Source organism: Melospiza georgiana, chromosome 16, assembly GCF_028018845.1.
Source record: "Melospiza georgiana isolate bMelGeo1 chromosome 16, bMelGeo1.pri, whole genome shotgun sequence".
Lineage (NCBI taxonomy): Eukaryota > Metazoa > Chordata > Aves > Passeriformes > Passerellidae > Melospiza > Melospiza georgiana.
The window spans coordinates 3108737-3131680 of record NC_080445.1 but is presented as its reverse complement, the minus strand read 5'-3'; the positions used below and the strand labels follow the sequence as shown (position 1 = coordinate 3131680).

General features: G+C 48.7%; 4 protein-coding genes across 5 annotated transcripts; 2 read left to right on the top strand and 2 right to left on the bottom strand.

The window, feature by feature from the left end:
- Positions 1-74: 74 nt before the first annotated feature.
- On the top strand, positions 75-2066 carry BUD31 (BUD31 homolog). The gene is made up of 5 exons (XM_058035606.1): positions 75-132; positions 442-594; positions 1031-1153; positions 1331-1497; positions 1794-2066. Exons 2-5 carry the CDS (start codon positions 501-503, stop codon positions 1842-1844), a joined length of 435 nt encoding a protein of 144 aa, XP_057891589.1. The 5' UTR covers positions 75-132; positions 442-500; the 3' UTR covers positions 1845-2066.
- Positions 2067-2521: 455 nt separating this feature from the next.
- Positions 2522-6978, bottom strand: PTCD1 (pentatricopeptide repeat domain 1). The gene is made up of 8 exons (XM_058035218.1): positions 6401-6978; positions 5730-5870; positions 5329-5547; positions 4878-4979; positions 3871-4620; positions 3518-3634; positions 3031-3213; positions 2522-2831 (listed from the first exon to the last, which is right to left on the bottom strand). The coding sequence occupies exons 1-8, from the start codon at positions 6857-6859 to the stop codon at positions 2652-2654; spliced, it is 2151 nt and encodes a 716-aa protein (XP_057891201.1). The 5' UTR covers positions 6860-6978; the 3' UTR covers positions 2522-2651.
- Positions 6979-7230: 252 nt separating this feature from the next.
- On the top strand, positions 7231-13806 carry CPSF4 (cleavage and polyadenylation specific factor 4). 2 transcript variants are annotated; one of them, XM_058035220.1, is made up of 8 exons: positions 7232-7429; positions 8350-8400; positions 8899-9051; positions 9792-9887; positions 10012-10105; positions 10798-10870; positions 11408-11500; positions 12598-12860. In XM_058035220.1, the coding sequence occupies exons 1-8, from the start codon at positions 7327-7329 to the stop codon at positions 12664-12666; spliced, it is 732 nt and encodes a 243-aa protein (XP_057891203.1). In that variant the 5' UTR covers positions 7232-7326; the 3' UTR covers positions 12667-12860. The 2 variants fall into 2 exon arrangements, with proteins under 2 accessions (XP_057891202.1, XP_057891203.1); XM_058035219.1 differs by lacking the exon at positions 10798-10870 and having other exon boundaries at positions 7231-7429; positions 12598-13806.
- A 910-nt stretch (positions 13807-14716) lies between these two features.
- Positions 14717-16419, bottom strand: ATP5MF (ATP synthase membrane subunit f). The gene is made up of 4 exons (XM_058035221.1): positions 16332-16419; positions 16131-16238; positions 15197-15313; positions 14717-14869 (listed from the first exon to the last, which is right to left on the bottom strand). Exons 1-4 carry the CDS (start codon positions 16342-16344, stop codon positions 14841-14843), a joined length of 267 nt encoding a protein of 88 aa, XP_057891204.1. The 5' UTR covers positions 16345-16419; the 3' UTR covers positions 14717-14840.
- Positions 16420-22944: the final 6525 nt, after the last annotated feature.

Here is a 22944-nt window from a genome sequence, read left to right as displayed (position 1 = left end):
GGGGCGGCGGCGCGGGAGGCGGGGAGCGCTTTGCTCAGGCAGCGCGCGGGGCAGCCCAAGGGGCGCGGCCACGGGCGGGGCGGCTGCGAGAGGACCCCGGGTGACGGCGGCGGCGGCGCGACGGGAGCGGCGGTGAGCGGGACCGGGATAGGGATCGGGGACCGGGATCAGGGACCGGGGAGAGAGACAGGGACCGGGATCAGGGACCGGGGCCAGGGCCAGGGACCGGGGTCCGCACAGGAATCGGCACCAGGACCTGCGGCCTCCCCTCAGCCCGCCGGCCCCGGGTTCCGTTGTGGGGCTCTCGGGCCGGGCCGGCGGCCTCTGCATCACCGGGATCTGCCCGGAGCCTTTGGCCCAGCAGCAAGGGTCAGACTGGCCCAGGCACAATCTACCTGGTAATATTGGGATTCTTATTCCAATACCTTCCGTTTTCCCCAGTGGTTCTGAGGGAGTGCTGGCAGTTCCCCTCGCCCTTTGGCCCTCTCGCTGCCGAGGCAATGCCCAAAGTGAAGAGGAGCAGGAAGCCTCCCCCGGATGGCTGGGAGCTGATCGAGCCCACGCTGGACGAGCTGGACCAGAAGATGAGAGAAGGTGAGTGGGTGTTCTCAGGGATGGGACCCCAAAACAGGCTCACAAGAGCTGCTTCGTGAATACAGGGGAACCTTTTTTGTGTCTGTGCCTCCAGTGGTGCTGCAGGTTGATCCTGGGCCATGCTGGTCCCTAATTTTGGGGTTATGGAGCACAGAGGTTTGGTTACAGCTGGTTGGGGGATGAAGCTCATGGGTGTGTGGTAGCTCCTGTAAGGTGAAGTCACTTCTGATCCCAGTATGGGTCATGTCATCCCATTACCACTGGTTTTATATCCTAAAGGAGCTCTTCCAGGTCAGGTCTCTCTCATTTGAGTCTCCTCCCATTAATCTCAGTTTTATCCCTGCCATGTAATAAAGTTATGAGCATTCTTGGAACAGTTCACTGCACAGTGAGTGAGGGAAGCACTTGGTCACCTGGTGTTTGTGTTCCCTCCCAGCTGAGACGGAGCCACACGAAGGGAAGAGGAAAGTGGAGTCTCTCTGGCCCATCTTCAGGATCCACCACCAGAAAACACGTTACATCTTTGATCTCTTCTACAAGAGGAAAGCAATCAGCAGAGGTGAGGAGGGCAGGGCCAAACTGGAGTGAGTGAGGTGTTCACCTGTGGATGCCACTGAACTGGGAGCAGGTTTCTGGGGAAGGAGGGTGGAGGGAAGGCTTGGCAGCTGCCCAGCTCTACCTGCTGGTTACTACAGCTGGTATCTCCTGGTAACTTGTGACTGTCTGCTCCCCCCAGAGCTCTATGAGTACTGCATCAAGGAGGGCTATGCTGACAAAAACCTGATAGCCAAGTGGAAGAAGCAGGGCTATGAGAATCTCTGCTGCCTGCGCTGCATCCAGACTCGGGACACCAACTTTGGCACCAACTGCATCTGCAGGGTCCCCAAAAGCAAGCTGGAAGTGGTGAGTCTCCAGCTTGTTCCTCTGCCCTGCTGTGGTTCTGACTTCTCCCAGCCCAGGGACAGCAGAGTAGTGCTGTAATTCCTGGTCATTTCCTCTGCCTTTGCTGGTAGAATTGGTGTCCAGCTGGTGCTGAAGTTACTGTCAGCTCTGGCATTCATTTAAGGTTGTTAAAAGTATGGGAAATAACACCAGACTGTGGAAACCCTTCCCACCCAGAGCCATTCCCTGCCTGGGGGTCTGAGCCTGCTGCTCTGGCTGTGCTTGGCTCTAACACCCTCCTCATGTTTGTTTTTCAGGGCAGAATCATTGAGTGCACTCACTGTGGATGCAGAGGCTGCTCTGGGTGAAGCCTTCTGCCATCAAACTTGTATTTTGAACTCTGAGGGACACCCTCCTCCTTCTCCTCAATGGACTATGAGTGCAATTACAGCCATTTTCTGTGATGGGCTATTTCTGTATTAAATTAAAGCATCAGCATGATCACCTGGATCGTGCATAAATGGGGGGTGCTTTGGAGTAGGGTTTTGTGTAGCCATTTATTTTAAAATAAAGCTTGCCTTCCTGAGAAAGCGCTGTGATCTTCTGGTGAAACTTTCCTGTGCCCCTCTTCTCCTGTTGGATGTGTTTTGGGTGCTTGAAGGTTGCTCTGTACAGTGAGCTGCTCTGAGTTTTTTCTCAAATGAGTCAATTTAAAAGGCTGTGTGGAAAGGAGTTACAGTTCCCAAATGTCCAGTCTGGGTTCTTCCCTGACCATGTGCAGATGGAAGCTGCATTTCAGTGGAATTCTCTGCTGAGGTCTGTAACCTGGAATTAATGCACAGATCCCTTCAGGAATGCCAGCAGTCTAGAGATTTAGAGGTCACATGTGAAGTGACAGACACAGACAAAACCAGCACTGAGCTAAGCCCCTGTTAACTCTGATTTTGCTTCTTCCTTGTTTTGCACGGAATTTGCTAAACTACAGCCCATCTAATCCTCAGCAGTTGAAGGAAATTCACTGAAAATGTATTTGCTCCTCCTTAAAACAAAAGGAAATATTTTATTATTTCACTATTGCAAGAGCTGGGGGTTGGGGATACACAAAGCAGCTTTACTACAAGCCAGTTCAAAGAAGCAAGTCATGCATCTTCCTTGTGCTGGAAGAACTTGAAACTTCAGCATCCTGCTCCCTTTTCCTGCAGAGCCTCTGCCTCGCTGTCCTGCCCCCCAGGCTTTGCTGTCCTGTACTTGGCCCAGGGGTGGGGGGTCTCCTCTCCAGCCATCACCTTTAGCCAGCGGTAGTAGTAGCCACGGAAACCATCAATCTTCTCCAGGTATGGGTTTTTGTGCTTGTACTGCAAAGAGAAACCCACCAGAACAAGTTTCTGTTAGGTGAGAGCTCACTTCAGCACCAGCCTGCAGGAGCTACAAGATCCTACAAAGAAACAGTGATCAAGTAATCATCAATCAGACCAGGCAAACCCAGAGGACACTCAGGCAGACATTAAACCATCATATTTATGCCCTCACAGCCTGCCAGTCGTGGCTCCTTACCCTGTCAAATTTGGGAGGGTACCGTGCTGCAAACTCCAGCTGCCGGATGATGACTTCGTTGGGAGGCACCTGCCTGTTCCTCATGTCCCGCAGGATCTCCGTGAGGTAACTGTAATCCAGCTGCCTCACAGCTGCAGCTATCAGGCTGCTGTAGATGTGCTTGTTGGGGGTTATTCCAGACCTCTGGAAAGAGCAAATGCTATGGGTAAACAAGTTATCTTCTGACTAGTGCAGGAAGGAAAAGGCACGGAGGCACTTTTTACTTTTTACAGCTCTCATCACAGGACCTGTGAAGCAGCTTGAGCAGTGCCAGCACAAGCTAAGACAGACCACCTGAGCTCCAGCTGCTCTGGAGTTGCATGTTTTTGTGAAGAGAACAAAACCACTCATCACAAAAACCTCATCAGGTCTTTAAAAGCATTAACACTTCACTTTGCCTCTTCCTGCAGCCCAGACCCCAAGCAGCAGAGCAGTTTTCTTTGATTACCTTCAAATCCGAGAGCAGCTGCAGTCCATCCTGCTGGTTGTGGCAGGCAATTGCCAGGTTACAAAATGTGTGGAGGTTAGGTGACAGTCCCCTCTTCACCAGAGCTGGCAGCATGCTCTGCAAGATACAAGTGTTGGCATCACTTCCCAAAAATTCTTACTGTAGCTTTCCAGACAGGGAGCTGGACATGCTAGAACAGAATGCATAAATACTCAGAAATTAACCCAAGCACCACCTTGTGGGAAATGGTGTGAGATCCCAGTTTCTACTGTGGACAGAGAAATGGGTCTCAGCAAAAGAGAAGCCTGAGACATCAGGTGGTGATGAGGCTGGTTCTGAGGTTTTTCTCTCACCTTTGCTCCCTCCAGGTCTCCCAGTTTACTTCTCTTCCTCATTAAAGTGTTAAAGAAGGTCACATCTACTTTTACTTTATGATCATCCAGCAATGCCAGCAGAGAGGACTCTGAGGGGCTTTGGGGTTCCACCAGCTCAGCCAGTAATGTGAATGTTTTAATGTTGGGCTCTGCATTGTCCTCTTTCATTTTGTTCAAGAATCCCTCCACATCCCCCATCAGAGCCAGTCTGTGGGATGGTGTGGCCACTGTCCCCAAGGAAACCACGGCTGTGTCAGCCACCCTGGAATCCAACAAGTTGGGCAGGTTGCACAAAGGCAGCTTCTGGATTGGGTGTGGCTGTTCCTGTTCCATCTCACTCTGGGCTCTCCTCACCAAGGCTCCAGCCCTGCTGTGAGTGACTCTGGGGCTGTCAGGAGCAGCTGGTTCTCCTTCAGCCCCAGCCACATCTTTATTTTGTGGCTGGATCCGTTCCTCAGGCTGCACTGAACTCTCCTGAAACAATTGCTTTTCCATAGCTTCCACATCCAGCTGGACAGGAGCACTCTCTGATCCCTTCTTCCTCTGATTTTTCACCTTTTCCTTCCTGCCAGGTGGCAGCTTTAGCTGAGGTGAGCTCTCAGGGGGGCTGAGCAGGAGCCTGGAGGCCACAGTGGGATTGCCAATCCCGCAGTCTCTGGCTGCACGCAGCATCAGGTTGTAGGTGTGGCTGTCAGCCCTGATTCCCAGCTTGTTCATCTGCTGCCAAACCTGAACAGGGGAAGATGGATATTAAATAACAGCCTGTAAGCACATCTGTTAATGGGATCTGTGTGAGAAGGAGTGAATGTACAGCACGTACAGAATGTACAATGTATGACATGTCCTGAGCAAAGTCTGGTTTGCAGAACTCATGCTAGGAGGAGCTGAACTCCTCCCATTCCACCACCCCACTGCTATTTCCAGGTGTTCAGGTGATGAGTTAAACACAGCAGCACTTTCCCTCCCCTCAGAACACAAGGACAAACCTGCAAGGCAAATCTGAAGCCATTTTCGGTGTCTTTTATGCAGCTCATGAGGAGGAAGCTGAAGGTCTCAGCTGTGAGGACATGGCCCTTCTGCACAATTTCCTGAAAAGAGCAGAGAGAGCATTAAGCTTCCCAGTTACCCTGTGTGGTGAAGTCAAAAACCACCTTCGTCTTCTGGGGATAGATGTAACAAGTTTTGGACACACCCAGCCAGTTTTAAAGCCAAAACTGCCTCCTCTTAGGTAATTAAGTTTAGACTTTGGTACCAATACCGATTGTATTTGGTACATACAATTTCACTGTATGACAATAAGGATCAATTAAACAGAAACACATGATCTGTAATCATCTCTGCTGGAAATGAAATCAAAACCTGATGCAACGTGCCAACTTCCAGGAGCTTTAACCACAGCACAGAATAGGTTTAACAGGAGAAAAGTCACCAGTTTACCTTGAGTACATCCAAGCACATCCTGAGGTCTGAGCAGAGGGCACAGACCTTCAGCAGGGCGTGGTAGGTGATGAGGTTCAGCTCCTGGTTTTTGCTCTGCAGCTGCTGCCGCAGCTTCAGGGCGCTCTGCAGCCCCGAGTCCTTCCAGGGGGACTCGGCACAGGCATTGAACAGGGCTGTGTAAGTGGCCTCTGTGGGCATCAACCCTCGTTTTTTCATCTGAAGGAAGAGAAGAAGGACTTGAACTGCCTTTTTTACAAAAGGACAGCTTGAATTTTTAAACTTTTTTTTTAAGAAGGTGCCAACACTAACACAGAGGTGTTTTGGAGACAAACAAACGTGACTGAATGCTTGAAATACTTCTAGCTTAGAAAATACTTTGAGAGAGAAGTTAAACCTACATCATTGTAGAGCCTGAACGCCTTCTTCACGTATCCAACCCTGCCACAGCCACCAATGAGAACAGTGTAATTGCCTTCTTCTGGCTGGACACGCTCCTCCTTCAGCATCTGCACCTCAAACAGCTCCAGAGCCTCTGCCAGCTACAAGGATGAAAAAAATCCATCAACAGGCAGCAAGAGAATCAACTACAATGGGTATTAATAAATGCAGCTGTGGGCAGATTGTAGTGCAAGTCCTACAAAGTGTGGGGCTCCTCAAAATAAGGCTGGAGAGGGTCTTTGGACCAGGGCATGTGGTAACAGGACAGGGGATGGTTTTAAGCTGACAGAGGAGAGATTTAGGTTAGATATTGGTAAGAAATCCTTTACTGTGAGGGAAGTGAGGCATTGGTTGCCCAGGTTGTTGTGGCTGCCCCTGGATCCCTGCAAGTGTCCAAGGCCAAGCTGGACATGGTTTGGAGCAACCTGGGATAGTGGAAGGTGTCCCTGCCCATGGCAAGGGGTGGAACTGGATGTCTTTAAGGTCTCTTCCAACCCAAACTGTTTTATTATGATTCTACAGGAAATTCTTATCTTAATTCTTTCTGTAAAGATACCAAGTGATACGCAGCAAGTCAGAGCTGCATCTTTCATCAGTGCTATTAAAAACAAGAGAAGAGCTGGGCTCAAACCTTGTCCTCTTTGATGAGAGCCTTGCACCGTAGGAAGTACCAGTATGGAGTATTCTTAGGGCCACGTCGAGGTTTTCTTTCTGGTTCTTCTTCTCCTTCTTCTCGAAGCTTTAAATCCCGAAAGCGTGCTGTGGTTTTGTGGTAATACTTCCTAGAGGAAAATTTATCAGACAACGTCCCAAACTCCACACCTTCATCATCATCATCGTCATCCTTCTGCTCCTCGGCAGCTCCAGCGGAGCTTCTAGCACTGATGTCTTTCGGGTCGCTGCCGGGCAGTCTGGAGGAGGCCTGGGAGGAGCTGCACGTTCTCCAGCCCGGCAGCAGGCCCTGGTCTGGGGGCCGGGACAGGAGCGGCGCCTGCCCGGGTCCCATCCCGGGGGCTGCGCACCGCGCCCGCAGCCCAGCGGGGGAGGCGTAGCGGCACCAGCGGGGGACGAGGAGCCGCAGGGAGCCCATGATGTGCCGCTGTCCCGGAAGCGAGAGGGTGCGGAGCGGAAACAGAACCGGGACCGGCACCGGGAGCGGGATCAAACCCGGAGCCGGCCCTGCCCTCACACGGTCCCTCCTCACCCCGCCCCTGGCCCACGGCGCCTGCGCGCACGGAAGGGGCGTGTCCCAGCTGGTCTCTGATTGGCCGGAGCGCGCGCGCTGCCCGCCGGGCTGGGGCGCCCCGAGCGCTGATTGGCCGGAGCGCGCGCGCTGCCCGCCGGGCGGCCGTGCCCGCCGTGGGTCCCGTCATTCCGCGGGCGGGCGGCGCGGGGCGGCCACGGGGCTGCCGCCGCCGCCTCCCCTCACTGCAGGCGCTGCCGGCGCGGAGCGGAGCGGGGCGGGCCGGGCCCGCCCGGGCCCGCCCGCCCGCCGCCTCCAACACCGCCACCATTCCGCCCCTACCTTCCCGTTGCCGGCGGCCCCCAGCTGCCACCATGCAAGAGCTCATCGCCAGCGTGGATCACATCACGTTCGACCTGGAGCTGGCCGTGGAGCAGCAGCTGGGGGCACAGCCGCTCCCCTTCCCTGGCATGGACAGTGCGTGTGGGCTCTGCTCCGCGGGGGGCTCGGGCCGGGCCGTGGGGCCGAGCAGGGTGGGCAGGGCTGGGCTGGGGTGCCTGGGAGGTTTTCAGGGATCTGAGCGTCTTCCTCGGGTCTTACCCGTAGATCTACTCAACTTCTGCTTTCCCCGTGAAGTTTCTGTCATAACCCAGATGTTTGTCTTTTCTACTTAGTGAAATTCGTAGTTACTGCTAGCCAGGCTGGAAAAGTAAAGTTGAGATGTTACTGTAAATAAACATCTCTCTCCTGCACAGTATTTTATATTTCCTTCTTCATTCCCTTTTGGTAGATGAAGTATTTCGATGGGGAGAGTCATCTGCTTTAGGTTTATCCATGGCTGACTCTCTAAATCTTTCCTTCAGTCTGACACTAACTCAGGAGACTCAGAGTTTGCTGAATTTTTCTGGCAGGGCTACTAAACTTGTGTTTAACTCCCTTGAATGTTCATTTTTGTCAGGATCTGCTAGGGATAACATACCAATACTGTTTCAGACACTTCTGGTAAAGAAATATAAAACTTCTAATGCCATGACTATAAATACCGGGTTCAGGAGTTGGACTGTGATGATCCCTCTGGGTCCCATCCAACTCAGGATATTCTGTGATAGGACTGACTTAACAGCAGGAGAAAACCCAGTCAAGAACTTAAACAGCTGAAAAGCAAAACAAGCACCTCCAAATCTGCAAACTCCCCTTGCTGTCCCTCAAGAAAAAACAGATATTTTTGGGTGCCAGGCTTTCACAAGAAACTCCTGCAGGAAAGCAAATTCCCCAAACCAAAATGCTGCTTTTCTCTTGATGTTGGAGATCAGATTTTCTTTCTAGGGCAGGAAATGTTCTAAAGGTTGCCATGAAGCTTTGATAAAATAAATGATGTTTCCTTGTTCTCTCCACAGAATCGGGCGCAGCTGTCTGTGAGTTTTTTTTAAAGGCGGCATGTGGAAAAGGCAAGTGGTGTGGAATATTGGAAAAGGCAATTATTCTCACAGGATGGGGGCTGAAAACAGATTTTCCAGCACTGGTTATAGTGCTCTTGTTTTGTAAAGCTGAGGGGAAAACCTAGATAGAGGAGGAAACTGAAGGATGTTGGAATGTCTGCAGTAATTGGGAAATAATGGTATTTTTTAAGGGAGCTATATTTTAAGGGAATAAATAAACAAAGCTATTGTTAAAGGAAGGTTTGAACTCACCATAAGCTGACTTTGCAGTGGATCTCCTCTTAGTTGCTGTGGTTTGTAGTGTCCAGGATTAAGAGCTGGAGACTTTGTTGTGAAGCTCCTTAGAGGATATCACAAATCTGTTTTAGAACTCCCTGTTTTGCTATTATCACCTAAGCCTGAAATCATAGGTGTTGTCTTCTGAAACCCCTCTTGCAGAGAGATTGCTGTTGCCCTGCGTGACACACTTTAATTGCTCTTTTTTTCCCTTCTCCCACCCTTCCACAGGAGGCATGTGCCCATTCAGACACATCAGTGGGGAAAAGACAGTTGTTTGTAAACACTGGCTACGAGGACTGTGCAAAAAGGGAGACCAGTGCGAGTTCCTGCACGAGTATGACATGACCAAGATGCCTGAGTGTTACTTCTACTCCAAATTTGGTAAGCAGCTCCTGCAGGTGTGGGAGTCTGAAGAAGATCCTCCTCCTCATGGCATTACATTCTTCTGTGGTTGATGTTAGGCTGACATTTTCCCAGATCTGCTTCACCTTATTATCCACGTAAATTTGTGATGTATTGTAGGTGTCTTCACTTGACTGCTTGTCCCTTGCAGGAAGAGGGGGGAACTGCTCTTTTTACTGTTTTTTTTTTTTTTTTGCCTTAATTCTCTTTTTTGTGGTATGAGATGAGTAGGCTGAGCAGCTGGTCTTTGCATGACTGTGATTTTGGGGAGCTGATGAGCAGCAGAGGGCATAGGTGTGCAAAACTTTTGTGCACTTGCTTTCCAGCTCTGGAGATCTGGACATAATGGGGCAACTTGGTGCCAGAAACTTATAGTCCTGTAGGTTTCCTTGGATTGAGGTTAGTGTGCAATTTGTAGTTTCTCCACACTTCTGGTACACTAAGTGTTTGGGTTTTGTTACCACGACTGCTCTTTCAAATTTAGTTCCCCCATTGTTTTTAAAAACATAAATCATCCAGTCTGGTAGAGCTTGGCTGACCAGGGTTGAGTCCTTGGAGCTCTTCATGGAGGTTAAGGCAGGCAGTGAGAGTGTTGTGCCTGAAGTTACAAATGTTGGTAACTGCTCTGTGGGAGCTACGTGATCCAGGTAATGTTTTGAGAGTCATTTTGATCTCAGACCTGCACAATTGACTGAGAAGTGTGTTTGCCTTTGGTACAGGGGAATGCAGTAACAAGGAATGTCCATTCTTGCACATTGACCCGGAGTCGAAGATCAAAGACTGTCCCTGGTATGACAGAGGCTTCTGCAAACACGGTATGTGCCTGCCACAGTTCCTGTGCCTGCAGACCAAGGGGGGGGTGTTGCTGTTCCATCTTGGCATGATCTGCTGGGATGTGGATGTTTGGAATGGGAACTGCTGAGCTTTGTGCTGTTGCAGGTCCCCTGTGCAGACATCGGCACACTCGGAGAGTCATTTGTGTGAATTACCTGGTAGGATTCTGTCCAGAGGGCCCTGCCTGTAAATTCATGCAGTGAGTATGCTCCAGGCCTGCCCTGCAGCCTTGTGTTACCCTTGAGGTCTGGTTCATTTCAAATGAGGGTGCTCCCGTGCTTCCCAATGGTTTGGAGATTTGCCAGTGTTTAGTTGGGCCAAATTTTTACTGATTTGAGGATTGAAAAAGTATTTACAAAAGCATGTAGTGACAGGACAAGGAGGAATGGTTTCAAACTGAAAGTGAGTAGGTTTAGATTAGGAATTAGAAAAAAACTCTTGCCTGTGAGGGTGGGGAGGCCCTGGCACAGAGAAGCTGTGGCTGCCCCATCCCTGAAAGTGTCCAAGGTCAGGTTAGATGGAGCTGGAGCAACCTGGGATAGTTCAAAGTGTTCCTGCCTGTGGCAGGGGGGTTGGAACTGAATGAGCTGTGAATCCCTTCCAATCCAAAGCAATCTGTGGTATGGGGCAGGGCCTCTCCAGGGAGTTCCCAGTGAGACTGGCATGGTGATTAGGTGCCATCAGTGCAGTGGAATCACATGGATTTATATTCCAGAAGGCAGAGGGATATGCAACACATATGTAAAGAGAAGTGGGGAGGGGGAGGTCTGTTTCCTGTGAACCAGATTTAACTGGCTGAATGTTTTGTTGTTTGGAGTTACTTGACTGAGCTGATGATAAAATGTTGGCATATGATTTGAGAATCAATGTTCTTGTTTCCATCTAAACCAGCCCTCGGTTTGAACTGCCAATGGGAACCACAGAGCAACCACCACTGCCTCAGCCAACACAAACACAGCAAAAGGTACCCAGATTCCCTGCCTCCCCACACAGCCACCCTCAAAGCTCTCCCACGGTGCTTTAAATTAGATTAGGTTGTCAAGTGGTCAAAATTGGGCACCCAGGCTCTGGGGTTTGGAAGGGAGAATTAAACAGTGAGCAACCCTGAGTGCCATTGTAGTGATGAAACCCCACAATTGTTCCAACTTCACATGGAGATCATGTCACAGAACACTCCCACGCCACACAGAAACACATCAGATGTGGTTGTGCAGCAGTCTGCCAGGTTTTGTAATCAGGGTGACATCCCTCCGTGATGGCAATGATATTTTAGCAGCCTGAACCTACTCTCCAATTCTGCTTTCCAGAGAAAAACAGGATCACTGGGCTTTGATTTCTTCTTTCTGCTGCTCCAGCTGGCAGAGCACCCACACACAGATTTGGAGGAAAATTGATCATTTGACATATGGGGTGCTCTTTTCCCTTCTTAACAAAACAAAAACCACAAAGATCTTTATCCTTGATGCACTTAACGAGTCAGAACTCTTCTCCTACCCAACAGAGGACACCCCAAGTCATTGGAGTCATGCAATCTCAAAATAACAACAGTGGGAACAGAGGACCCCGGCCGTTGGAGCAGGTCACCTGCTACAAGGTAATGCAGAGGGGAGGGCTCAGGAGGGAAGGCAGAAAAGCTTTTTCACAGTGTAAAAAGGTCCTCTGAATTCTGAGCTTTGCTCAGTAGACACTGTGTGGTGCCTGGATACAGCTGTGGGAATTGGCCTTGAGTTCTGAGGTCGCTGCCTTGCTGTGGCAATGACAAATTCTGTAGGACTTTGCTGTCTGCTAATAAACAGGAAAACCCTGCCCCAAAGACTGGAAGGAGACTGCCAAGCTGCACATTTCAAAATAAGAGTTAATAGAAATTTTTTGTCTCATAAGCTAGCTTGCTTACACTGGTGGGTGTAGATTTTCTTCTCCTGGAAGGTCATTGAAAGTAGCAAATTAAGTTTGCAAAGCCTGCTCAGTGTTTGAGCTGTAAATGCACCCTGTGGAGTCAAAGCAAGGAATGAGTTGTTCACCTTGGTTGCTCATTGAGGAGCACCAGAAAAATTTGGACACAAGTTTCCATCTCCTTATTTTTCCGCAAAAGCCACAGTCACTGGAAAAGGACAAAGAATCTTCCTGTCCCTTTTGCCATGACAGTTACAACATTTTACATGTCACCTCTGAGCCTTAGGTGCATGTTTGGGTGAAAGTCACTGTGATTGGAGAGGGATGTTAAATAGCTGAATCCATTTCACTGAAAACGTTTAATAGCTGCCTCTTTAATCTGCAAGTAAATTACAGATCTGGAGAAGGCTGTTGCACCAGGCACTGGCATTTCTGTGTGTTTGAGTAGCTTCAAGATGCAAAATCACGAATCTGTGACTTTCTCAAGTTCAGAGGTGCTTTTCTTTGTTTATTCATGAAGATCAGGAGAGTCCCTATGGATATGGTGCATATCACATGGAGCAGTCTTAGAATAACATGGCATCAGGTTACTGCAAGCATAGAAGCAGTTTTTACTCCTGCTAGCAGCCCATAAATCCTGTCCCTCCTGACACCCTGTTTCACAGCACCTGCTAAATGCTGCATCTTCCACGTGTGGAAAAGCTTCCAAATGGGAGCACTTGCTGGGTGCCTTAATAAAGGCAGCTAGGAGGGAAAGAGCTGTATCCCTGCAATAATTCCTGTCTCTTTCTCTTCCAGTGTGGTGAAAAAGGTCATTATGCCAACAGATGCACCAAAGGACACCTGGCCTTTCTCAGTGGACAGTGAAGGAGCAGCAGGAAGGTGCAAGGGAGCTGTTACCACTGAGGAAAGGTTTCTGCCTAGCACAATGTCTGGAGCTATTAATCAGGTTGTTTTTTTAATGCCATTACTGAAAGAACTGGTCAGAGGCTGGCTGCTGCTAAGCAACATTTTTGTAATTGTTCCCAACTTTTTTTAAGTTTTAACCTTTTTAAAATCAATTTTGGCCTCCGCCTGTGTTCATTGAGCCCTTATGAAAGGTAGATCTAAAAGCCAGTAGATAAACCAAGCCCTTACTGGTGCAGCACTCCACATAAACACATCTTAGGCCAGTGTTTCTTTAAAGTATTTTCCTTCTGCCACTTCTCTTTGGAGAATCTGCAGCGTTTCAGCCCTCCCTGTGGAAGCAGGAAGACTGACTGGGAAGACTTAACACTTGCAATGCCTTCTCTTCAGTGAGGAAGCAGGGATTCTGCTGTCCTGTAGCTCTTCAAAAGCCAAGTCCTGTTTCCAGGTCAGCCTGGTGAGCTTGTCCTGGTGGCTGACAAACCCCTCACCTACATCAGGCAGTAAAACCTGTGTCCACTCACTTTGTTTCTGTGCTTCTTGCTGTGCTGAAGGTTAGAAATCAATCTTCTGGGAGAGAACTGATCAGGGGGAGAATAAATTGGCATCTCTGGTTAGCCAGACAATAAGGAACAATGACTATAGGAAAGCTGCAGCTGTGCTCAGTTCCCACTTGCAGAAAGGAGGGACAAGAGCACAGCTTGGAGTAGGAATAGAAGAGCCTTGTCTCAGCCCCCATCAAACAGCTCACTCTGAGCAGCTATTCCCACACTAGAGAGCAGAAGTGGAGCTGTTTATTCTTATGGGACACAGCTTTTAAAGTGTTGGTAGAGATCCCTTCTGAAAGCATGTTTTTTTTCATCACAAACCCCATTTATTTTGAGATGACTATTTCAAAAGGGCCAATGACAAAATGTGAATTAAAAGAAAAAAAAATACCCACAATGTGAGCCTTATTGATTCTACCCCATCTCTTCATTTGCTGCCTGCCTTTATATTTTGTTTTTATGAAATGTACTGATGGCAAAAGCTGGCTGTGAATTTATTTTTCTTGAAGAACAAGGTAAATGTGGCTGGATTAAGAGAAGTGACCAGAGCCTGTGTTGGTGTCAATGACTGCAGTTATTTCATTGTGGAAGTTTGAAGTCACAGACCATCAGACACTTTGATAACACTCTGTGCCCCCCTCAGACTGAGCTGTGATCTGTTTGTAACTGGGTATGTGGAAAGGGAGCTAAAACAAAACATACCAGTGCCTGATCACCTTCCCCACCCAGTTCAGGAGCTTTTGGGTTTCAGTACCATTTTCCAACACTGAAAGCCTTCCTGTAACCACTGAAGCTCTTGGGAGATTCCTCATGTCCCTCAAGAAGTGGTTTTTACCCTCCCTGCTGTTCAGACAGCTATGGTTCAGGTGGGCAGCAGTGCCCAGCTCCAGGTGCTGGTGTGATTTTGGGGCATGAGGAAGCTGAGAGCTGGGGCCACACCCATAGATGCTCCTTTGAGCTGCTTTTAAGAAGGAAAGTTTTCCTTTATTTTGACAGATTAAAAGTCTGAAGCTTATTCCCACTCAGAATGACCTCCCAGTTTTGGCAGTGAAAGGAGTTCTGATAGAAATTTTGGGTTACCTAAGGCAGTGACAGCAAGAGAGCTGCAGCCCTGTCTGCTCTCAGACAGTGCTGTGCAATGATGGAAAACTGCCCAAAACACCTGCAGCCCCTGGGGACAGCCTGACTGAGAACCAGAAACACCCACAGGGCACACAAAGCTCAGATATTCTTTCAAATCAAAACACATCCTCTCAGCCCCTTGTCCAGCCTGTCCCTAATGGCCAGGAAGAAGCAATCCCATGCTATCACTTTAATCAAACAGGAATCAGTTACCAACAGTTCATGATACAGCCCAAGGAGCAGCTGCTTTCCCTCTAAACTTACCCTGAGGGGTGAAACTCTCAGAAGACAAATTTATTTGCACAGTACAATTAACAATTCAATTAGGAGAATGTCAGCTCAGGAAATGTAAAGTGTATGCACTTTATTATTGGTCACAAGAGTACAGGTTTAATATCCATAGTTCTGATGTCTTCTGTCAGGGCAGCTGTGCCAGGAGCTGCAGCTTCACCTTCTGAGGGTGTCTCAGTGGTATTTCCTCCTGCGGTCGTGCTCTGCAGCAAAGCACAGCAATTTAATTCTGCTGAACTCTCAAGAAAAAAAAAAAAAAAACAACCCACCACACCTGAAATTCTAGGCAAGAAAGCATTCTGAAAAACCCCTGAGCATTTATTTCCTAGGTGCTGTCAGGTCAGACAGGCATCAAGGTCTAAACTTTCTCCATTGCCAAGAAAATAGCATTCAAGTTTTCTACAGCTAAAAGAAGTTTGTCTGCCAACAATCTTTCTTTTATTTCTAAAAGCAGCAGCAGGTGATTGTTTTTATCCCCCAGGCAACCTTCCAAGCTGCCCTGCACACACTGAGCCATGGTTTTTACTTACTGATGTGACTGTAGCTCCACATGTAGCTGAGGGCAATATACCCAGCCAGCAACATGGAGAGACCCCCGAGGCCCCCCTTCCTCACGTTGATGTATTTGTTGTAGTATCTCTGGTGACCTGTGGAGGAGGAAAAGGTTTCAGAGCAGCCAGATGGGTTGTGTGTTACCCTGTGAGAGAAAGAAGTAGCCTGGGTTCACAAAACTTCAGGAAATTGGTTCTAATGACACATCTGAAGGTCTCAGAAGCAAGTCTGAGAGGAGGCAACCTGTGTGTTGGTTGAGCAAGGTGATCCCCAGTTAATAGACCTAAGCCTTAAAAAAAAAAAAAACAAAAGGAAAAAAACTGTTTTCCCATTTTTTTCCTAAATATTATTAGGACTTTCATGAGCTCAAGCTCCTTTTGAATTATCTTCCATACAATATATACATGCACACATGTATTATCAAAGGCAGACACGTGACATTTTGTGTTTAAATCTACCTGAATGACATTTGTATCTGCAGCAAATGACATTGGTCCCAAAGTGATCCATAAGGGCTCGGTCTCCTCTTTCACCATCTTTAGCGATCAATTGCCTTTTAATCCTTTTTTGTTTACTTGTGATGCTGTAAAACCCCAAGATTTCCAGCCAAAGGGTTCAGGACTAAAGGCACCCCATTTCCCCTTTATACACGAAGGAACACTGAGAACAAACATCTAGCGCATAAAACCCACACGAGAAATAAATTTACAGATGGGAAAACGAGATGTTACAGGAGAAACTGCTCTGGGAAGCAAAATTGGCTATGGAGCAGCCCCTGCGCTGCCAGACACCCTCCCCTCAGGCATCATCCTCTCTGGCAGGCAGGGATTACTGTGCGCTATTTTCCCTGGCTCCCTCAGGAGAAGGAATGAGGGTCCCGCACCCTCCGGGCCTCCCCCGCATCCCCCTCACCTCTCCGGATGGCCCCCAAGATGCCGCCGGGGGTGAAGTCCCTCATGGCCAGCCAGCTGCCCAGCTGGCCCAGCTTCACGTCCATCAGCTTGGTGTCCTTGAGGAGAACTGCGGCAGGGAGAGGGAGAGAGCCCGGTCAGCGCGGGGCTGAGGGAGGGAAGGAGGGGAACGCCGCGGTCACCTTGATCCCCCCGCACTCACCCGGCTTCGCCATCTTGGTGTGCCCGGAAGGGACGCGCGCGGGGGCTCATGGGAGGAGGGAAGGGCGGGAACGCGGCGGCGGGACGGGGACGGCGCCATGTTGGGTGTGCCACGCCGCCATGTTGGGTGTGTCACTGTTCCCTCAGGAGGGACCATGGTGGTCCCGGTGCCGCCTTGAGCCCATTCAGCCCGTCCTAGGGACGGGAACGCGGCCGGCGGGCGGGACGGGGCCGCCGCCATGTTGGGTGTGTCCCGCCGCCATGTTGGGTGTGTCACGGCTCCCTCATGAGGGACCATGGTGGTCCCGGTGCCACCTTGCGCCCGTGCAGCCTGTCCTAGGGACAGGACAAGGAGTAATGGGTAATAATTGGAAGTGGGGGAAATTTTGATTAGATATTCAGAAAAATTTCCTCCGTGTGAGTGTGGTGAAACCCTGGCACAGGTTGCCCAGAGAAGCTGTGGCTGCCCCCTCCCCGCAAGTGTCCAAGGCAAGATTGGACGGAGAATGTAGCAACGTGAGCCAGTGGAAGGTGTCCCTGCCCATGGCAGAGGGTTGGCACTGGATGATCTTTAAGGTTCTCCCAGTCCCTCAACATTCCATGATTCTGTGATCTCCTCTCTGGGAGCCAATTCCCCAGTGGGGGCTGCACACTCTGCCCCAGGTGCCACAGGCACTGCCAGCCTGGCAGAGGGCACCTGAGGGATTTTCCCTTCATTTGCAGTCCAGCAGGTCCCTTCATCAGCTGTGCTGTTCCTCAGGGGATGGTAAACAACTCCTGATCATGTCCCTCAATCCCCCAGGGCAGCGCCTCGCACCGTCCCACGTTACAGGGTGTCAGGTGCCCTCCTTGCAGTGCTTCAGATTGTGAGGAAATATAGAAAAATTCACAAGTTGTCATCAGCATCTTCACACGTCTCCATCAGCAATCTTGTCGATGTCCCACAAATGAACCTTCTCCAGTGTGTTCTTAAGTTACAGCTCTAACACGGCAAATATGTGCTCACAGACAGCATATACTGCAACATACATTGAAATTGACACTTATTGTACTCTAAGAAGTTCATTTTCAGTGCCCACTGAAGACTTTTCCCTGTGGGAATACGCTGTGTTCTGCTCCAGCTCCTCTGGAAGGGTGTCAAAGGCAAAAGGAGAGGCTGGGTTGGGGTACACAGTGTAAATAAACCCGTATAACCAGAGTGGTTGAGCAGTTAATGTGCAGATAAAGATAAATTTTATTTTCCTGAAACATGAATATCCAGAGTTGGAAGGGACCCACAAGGACCAGAGTCAAACAGAGTTGTGCTGGCCCTGCATGGAGCAGCCTGTGCAGCCCTGAGAGTGGCTGTGACCATTTCTCGGGGAGCCTGGTCAGTGCCCCACTCCCCTCTGGGAGCAGAACCTTTTACTGATATTCCCCCTGACATTCCAGCCATTCCCAGAGAGCAGAGATTGGAGCTGGCCCTGCTCTGCCCCTCGGGAGGAGCTGCAGCCCTGATGAATCTCCCCTCAGTCTCCTCCAGCAGAACTACCCAAGTCACATCAACCACTCCTTCTTTTGCTTCTCCCCTCGACCTTTCCCCCTCTCTGTAGCCTCCTCTAAATTGCTTTATATCTTGTGTTGTGGCGCCCAAAACTGCATGCAGAATTTGAGGTGAGACTGCATCAGCTCAGAGTAAAACGGGAAAGAGCCACCCAGATTTATTTCCTTTTCCCCAGAGCCTTGCTGGGGGGTTTGGGCACACCTGCAGCCCTGGGTGGTGGCACCAGGTGTGACTCCAGCAGGTGTCACTCGCAGGCAGCGGCTGCGGCTGATGGTCCCCGTGTAGTGACCTCTAGAGGCTTCAAATCCTCCCGTGCAGGTTCATGGCAGTGTCAGGGTTTGTTGTTGTTTATTGTGCTGAAGCTGAAAAGCCAAATGCTGCAGCGGTAAACAGGGAGCAGCCGCTCCCCCGCTGCCCCTGACAGGTCAAACAGCACCCCGGGATTCCGGGATATGAAATCTCCATCCCACAGAGGACTGGTAGAGCGGATCAGAGATGAAAACTAAATTAAGGACGCTGAAAGGAGCCCACAGGGCTCCCACATAAACACTAATCTCTGCAGCTTTTACTTCTCAGCTCACAGAGTCTTATTCCATACTCCTCCCTCCTGCCACTGCAGGATTCTTGGAGTCTGCAGGGTTTTGCTACCTGGTATTAAATGAGCTGAGGGGCTTGTGCTGTCTGAAGATACATGGAACTGTGTCACACATCAGAGGCTGATATCTGTGTCTAGTTTCACCTTCTATTTTACCAAAATTAATTTATTTACATTGAGTACTTCTACAGCATAACATAACATAACATAGCATAACATAACATCACATCACATAATTTTTTTAAAAAGGCAGAAGGAATACATTGCTTGCTGCTTGATTTTCAATTTCTTTTTCCTTATTAACAGAAAGTAAGATTAGGAATGTATAGTGTGTCTGATTACCTGAAGAAAGGGTTCCAAATTTAGACCCTGCTAAATGAGTTTAAAATCCTCTTATGAAATTATCCTTTATTTTATTATTGGACTTTACCGGTAACTGTCGTTTTATGGCTGAAGTGTCCCCTGATGAACTACTATGTGCCCTTTTTACAGTACTTGCAGAAAATCATGCTCCAAACTTGCTTCCCTCATTCTTGCAAGGCAACCTATTGTTTTAAATAGGATTACTCATGCAAGGCAGATTAATTCACCTACAGGAAGAAAGCCAGTGGCGGGGGCCTCGTTTTAAGGAGTTCCCTGCAGAGCAGAGGAGCACATAAAGCTGCTCAAACTGCTTATAGCAAGATCTGGGGAAATTTGGATTGTTCGGGTAAGAATGGACATCCTTAATGAGGATCCATCTCCAATTCAATTAGAGGCAGCAGTGACTCAAGCCTTGGCCTGAGCTGCCCGTGCTGGCAGGGTGAGAGGAGCAGAGCTGTTCTCTTTATGCCACCTTAACCTGACCCAGCAGGAAGAGTGGAATGGTACAGATGTGCAGGAGGTTTTGCTGCACATTTCCTGCTTTTGACCTGTGCTGCTGGCCAAAACTCAGGGTCTTGTTGGTGGATCCAGATGGGAGGATCTGTGACAAAGATGTTTCTGATGTGTTTCTGTTTGCTTACAAGAATTCTCGTGGCTCTTTTTTCCTGACCACAGAAGAATTCACACACTGAGAACCAGTTGCCATGCTTAGAGCTCCACATCTGCTTCAGGCAGCAATGTGACCCCAAATCCTTGTATTCATTCCAGGTCTTATATCAATGATTGTTCAGGCTCTTTGAAGTTTCCGTTCTCTGATTGTTTCCATACTCTGTCTTTCTGTCTCTTCCTCCACCTGAACCATAGCATCCACACATAACCTTCTTTCCTTTTAATATCCTACTCCAAATTGTCCTCCCAGAGCCTTCAGGTTCTTGAGCAATCTTGTATTGTGGGTGGCAATAGACTTAATGTCTCCTTCAGCTACCTTAAATAAAGGAATGCAGTTAAACCTACCAATTTCAAGAAGGTTTAACCCAACCTCTAAAAATAAAAGCCTAATGGAGTGTTGCCCTGAGGTTTTCATCTTAGTGAAGACCTCTCTAGAAAATGCTGTGAAGTTTGTACGTAATGGCATAGAAATAATAGAAGTAGAAATAAAAATAGAAATAAATTCAAAACACACAGAGCATTTTGCAAAACACATCAATGGATACAAAAGAGATTTCCTTCCTCCACTAACAAAGGTAACACATAATATTGCAGCTTTTAGTCCAAAGATTCAGATGTGGCCCAAAAAGTTAAGTCACACTTCATCTGAGTTGCTGAAAAGGAGAAGTAAAAAGCAGAACAGCCTCCCTCAGAGGTTGGGATCATGTGTCCTGTTCCATGTGCCACCCTTTGAGCACTCAGGCTCTCACCTGGGTGGGTGGTCAGTGGTCCTGCAGGAATACACAGACACAGTGTCTGCAGGTGTGTGAGGGAGCACAGAGTGGCCTTCAAGAAGGTCAAGAAACGAGGATTTACCTAAATGATCCCGTGCCCACTGAAACTGATGACAAAGCACCCAGTGCTTTTAATAAAGGATCAAACCTTCAGTGGTTTGTGGACCAGATACGGTTCTGAAACATGTGGTTTGGCACAGGAAGCCTCTTGGCTCCAAAGCACTCATTTCAATCTGATGAATTCCCACCAGCATAGGTTAAGGAGCTGCAGCCATCAAGGAGAAAGAGAAATCACAGGCTACCAGCTCTTGCAGAAGCTCAACAGAGAGATGCACATTCTATCAGCCAGTAATTTGGAGAAAAGTTATGGCCCCAGGTTGCTTCATCCAGTCAGTTATTTTTTAATTGCATGAACAGTCTGGTGTGGTGAGAGCAGAGCAGCTGCTGGGGTTTCAGCATCGTTCATCTAAAATTGTGCTGGCAGTGGAAACCAGACTCCAGCATTGAATAGGATAAGAAAAGGGAGTGGAGTTTGAAATCTCTTCCATGGCCAGACCTCCTCAGGAAATGGTGAATTGCCTTGCAGAGATAATAATACCTAGGGATTGACATGGCAAAAGCAGTTGAGAGAATGAACCTGTGATTGCAAGCAGATTGCTTGCTCTGTGTTATTATAGAGCCATTTTCCTTCATCAACCTCAAAACACTTTGCAGAGGAGATCACTTACCAATGATTAATAGTTTAGCATGTACATAGTTCTTTTCTCCTTCACAGCACTTGAGTGTTGATGCATCTTCATGCTCCTGTGATAAAATGTGTACATTAATGTTGTGATCATCTTTTTAAGTGGTGAAATTTGAGCCCTGGGTTTAGGAGTGTGGAGGGGGAATTCCTCCCTCCTCCTTTGGTCCTGCCTTGCTGGCCTTTGCTTGTATCCGGTGTCAGTTGCAAAAGTACCTTATTTTATAAGTCTTTGATCAGCCTGGTGGTTAGCTAAATATATACCTGTGGGGAGATAATTACATGCTATCAGTAGTAAAGTGTACTAAAATAATGTACGTTAATTAAAACACTTGCAAAACCAAAGCAGGAATTTTCACAGAGATAAATCTGCTGCAGCAACAGCTGTATCTGAGGCTGTTTCCCGGAGACAAACATGAAAATAGAGCCAGGGACCAGTAAAACCCAGTTTCTTCATGCTAAAAAGAGGAAAGGCATGTACCCACTGGGAATGGCACGGTGATATCAGTCCAGAAGGGCAGGGCGATCTGCCTTCATTAGTGGGAGAAGATTGGTGTGATAAATTCCATTTTATCCACGTGTCTGTTTGGCTAAGTGTGAGTGGGCCAGCAGGGAGGATGTACAAATGGGCCTCATATTATCAGGGGAGGGTTTGGAGACTAATTAAATGATGTGACAGAGGTTAAAATAAATCACCTTGTTACCATCTTCATTGTCAGTTCCTCCAGCACAATCCTTGTACTTCTCTCATCCCACATTTATGTCTGATGAAAATAAATGTGGAATTTGTCTCTCTGACCTTCCAGCTGAAGCAGCCAATGACTGTTCTCTCTCTCCTACCTTGTTTCTTGGAAGAAGCTCACTTGCTGACACTGAGCCTCACTCAGACCAAAGGCACTGGTGGCTTTGGGAATTATTGCCGGCAAAGCCCTGTGGCACCTGTTGATGTTGTTTCCTGCAGATCCCAGACCACAGCCAGTCTCAACCCAGCACATCTTCCTGCTGAGAACTAGCAAGGTTTGTATTCCCAGGGTTAGGTGAAGGCTTTTTCTCTAAACCATACATGCAGTTGCCATTGGATTCACAGCTCTGTTGATCACTGGTGAATGAGTTGGTGCTGCTCCATCCATTCCCCTCCCTGTGTTTGTTTGCATCATTCTCTCCTGGCACATTTCCCTGTGGTTTTGTTGCCATACTTTCTCACTAAAGCGATCCTTTGCATTCCCTCCCCAGCCTGCACCAGATCAAATTCTACCTTTTCCTAGGTAGTGAAAGTGGCATAACAGATCTGCCTAATCAGGTTTGCCCCATGGCCGGGTTATCCCATCTGCTCCTAAAGGCAGGGTGAGAGGGAGATTCCTCTCTAAAGATCACCAAGAGTCGGGTGGGATTTCAGCCATGAGACACTGACATTCAAGCAGGGCACGTGGGCACCCCCCTTCCCTCTGCTCTGCAGTGTGGACTGGGAGGGATCACAGGGGACCAGGACAGGGGAGCCAAGCAGCAGCAGGAAGCATTTAAATGTATTTCATTTCAGGGTGACCTTTAACAGGTGTGGATTTACGGATGGGGAGGGGAGAGGGAAGTAAGCGAGGGATTAAAGGGACTTTACTCTCCCTCCACTTTAAGCACCAGCTTGCACAACATTCCAGGACTGTGAGATGCAATCTGTAGCTGTGTGGCTTTATATCTTCTGCCTCCTGGATTCCAGCAGGGTCGTGGGTGCCCCTGGGCTTTAGCACTTCTTGGGATTCAGTGGAAGGCATTGTGCTGCCGAGTGCCTCAGATACAAACCTGGGGAGAGGGATGGGGGTGAAAAATCCCCCTCTTCTCTGCAAGAATTGGCATTTAACCTTTTGTGGAAGTGCACAGTTCATGCAAACACAAGGTGTGGGATATATTCCCTGAGTGACTTTGCCTGGAGACGTT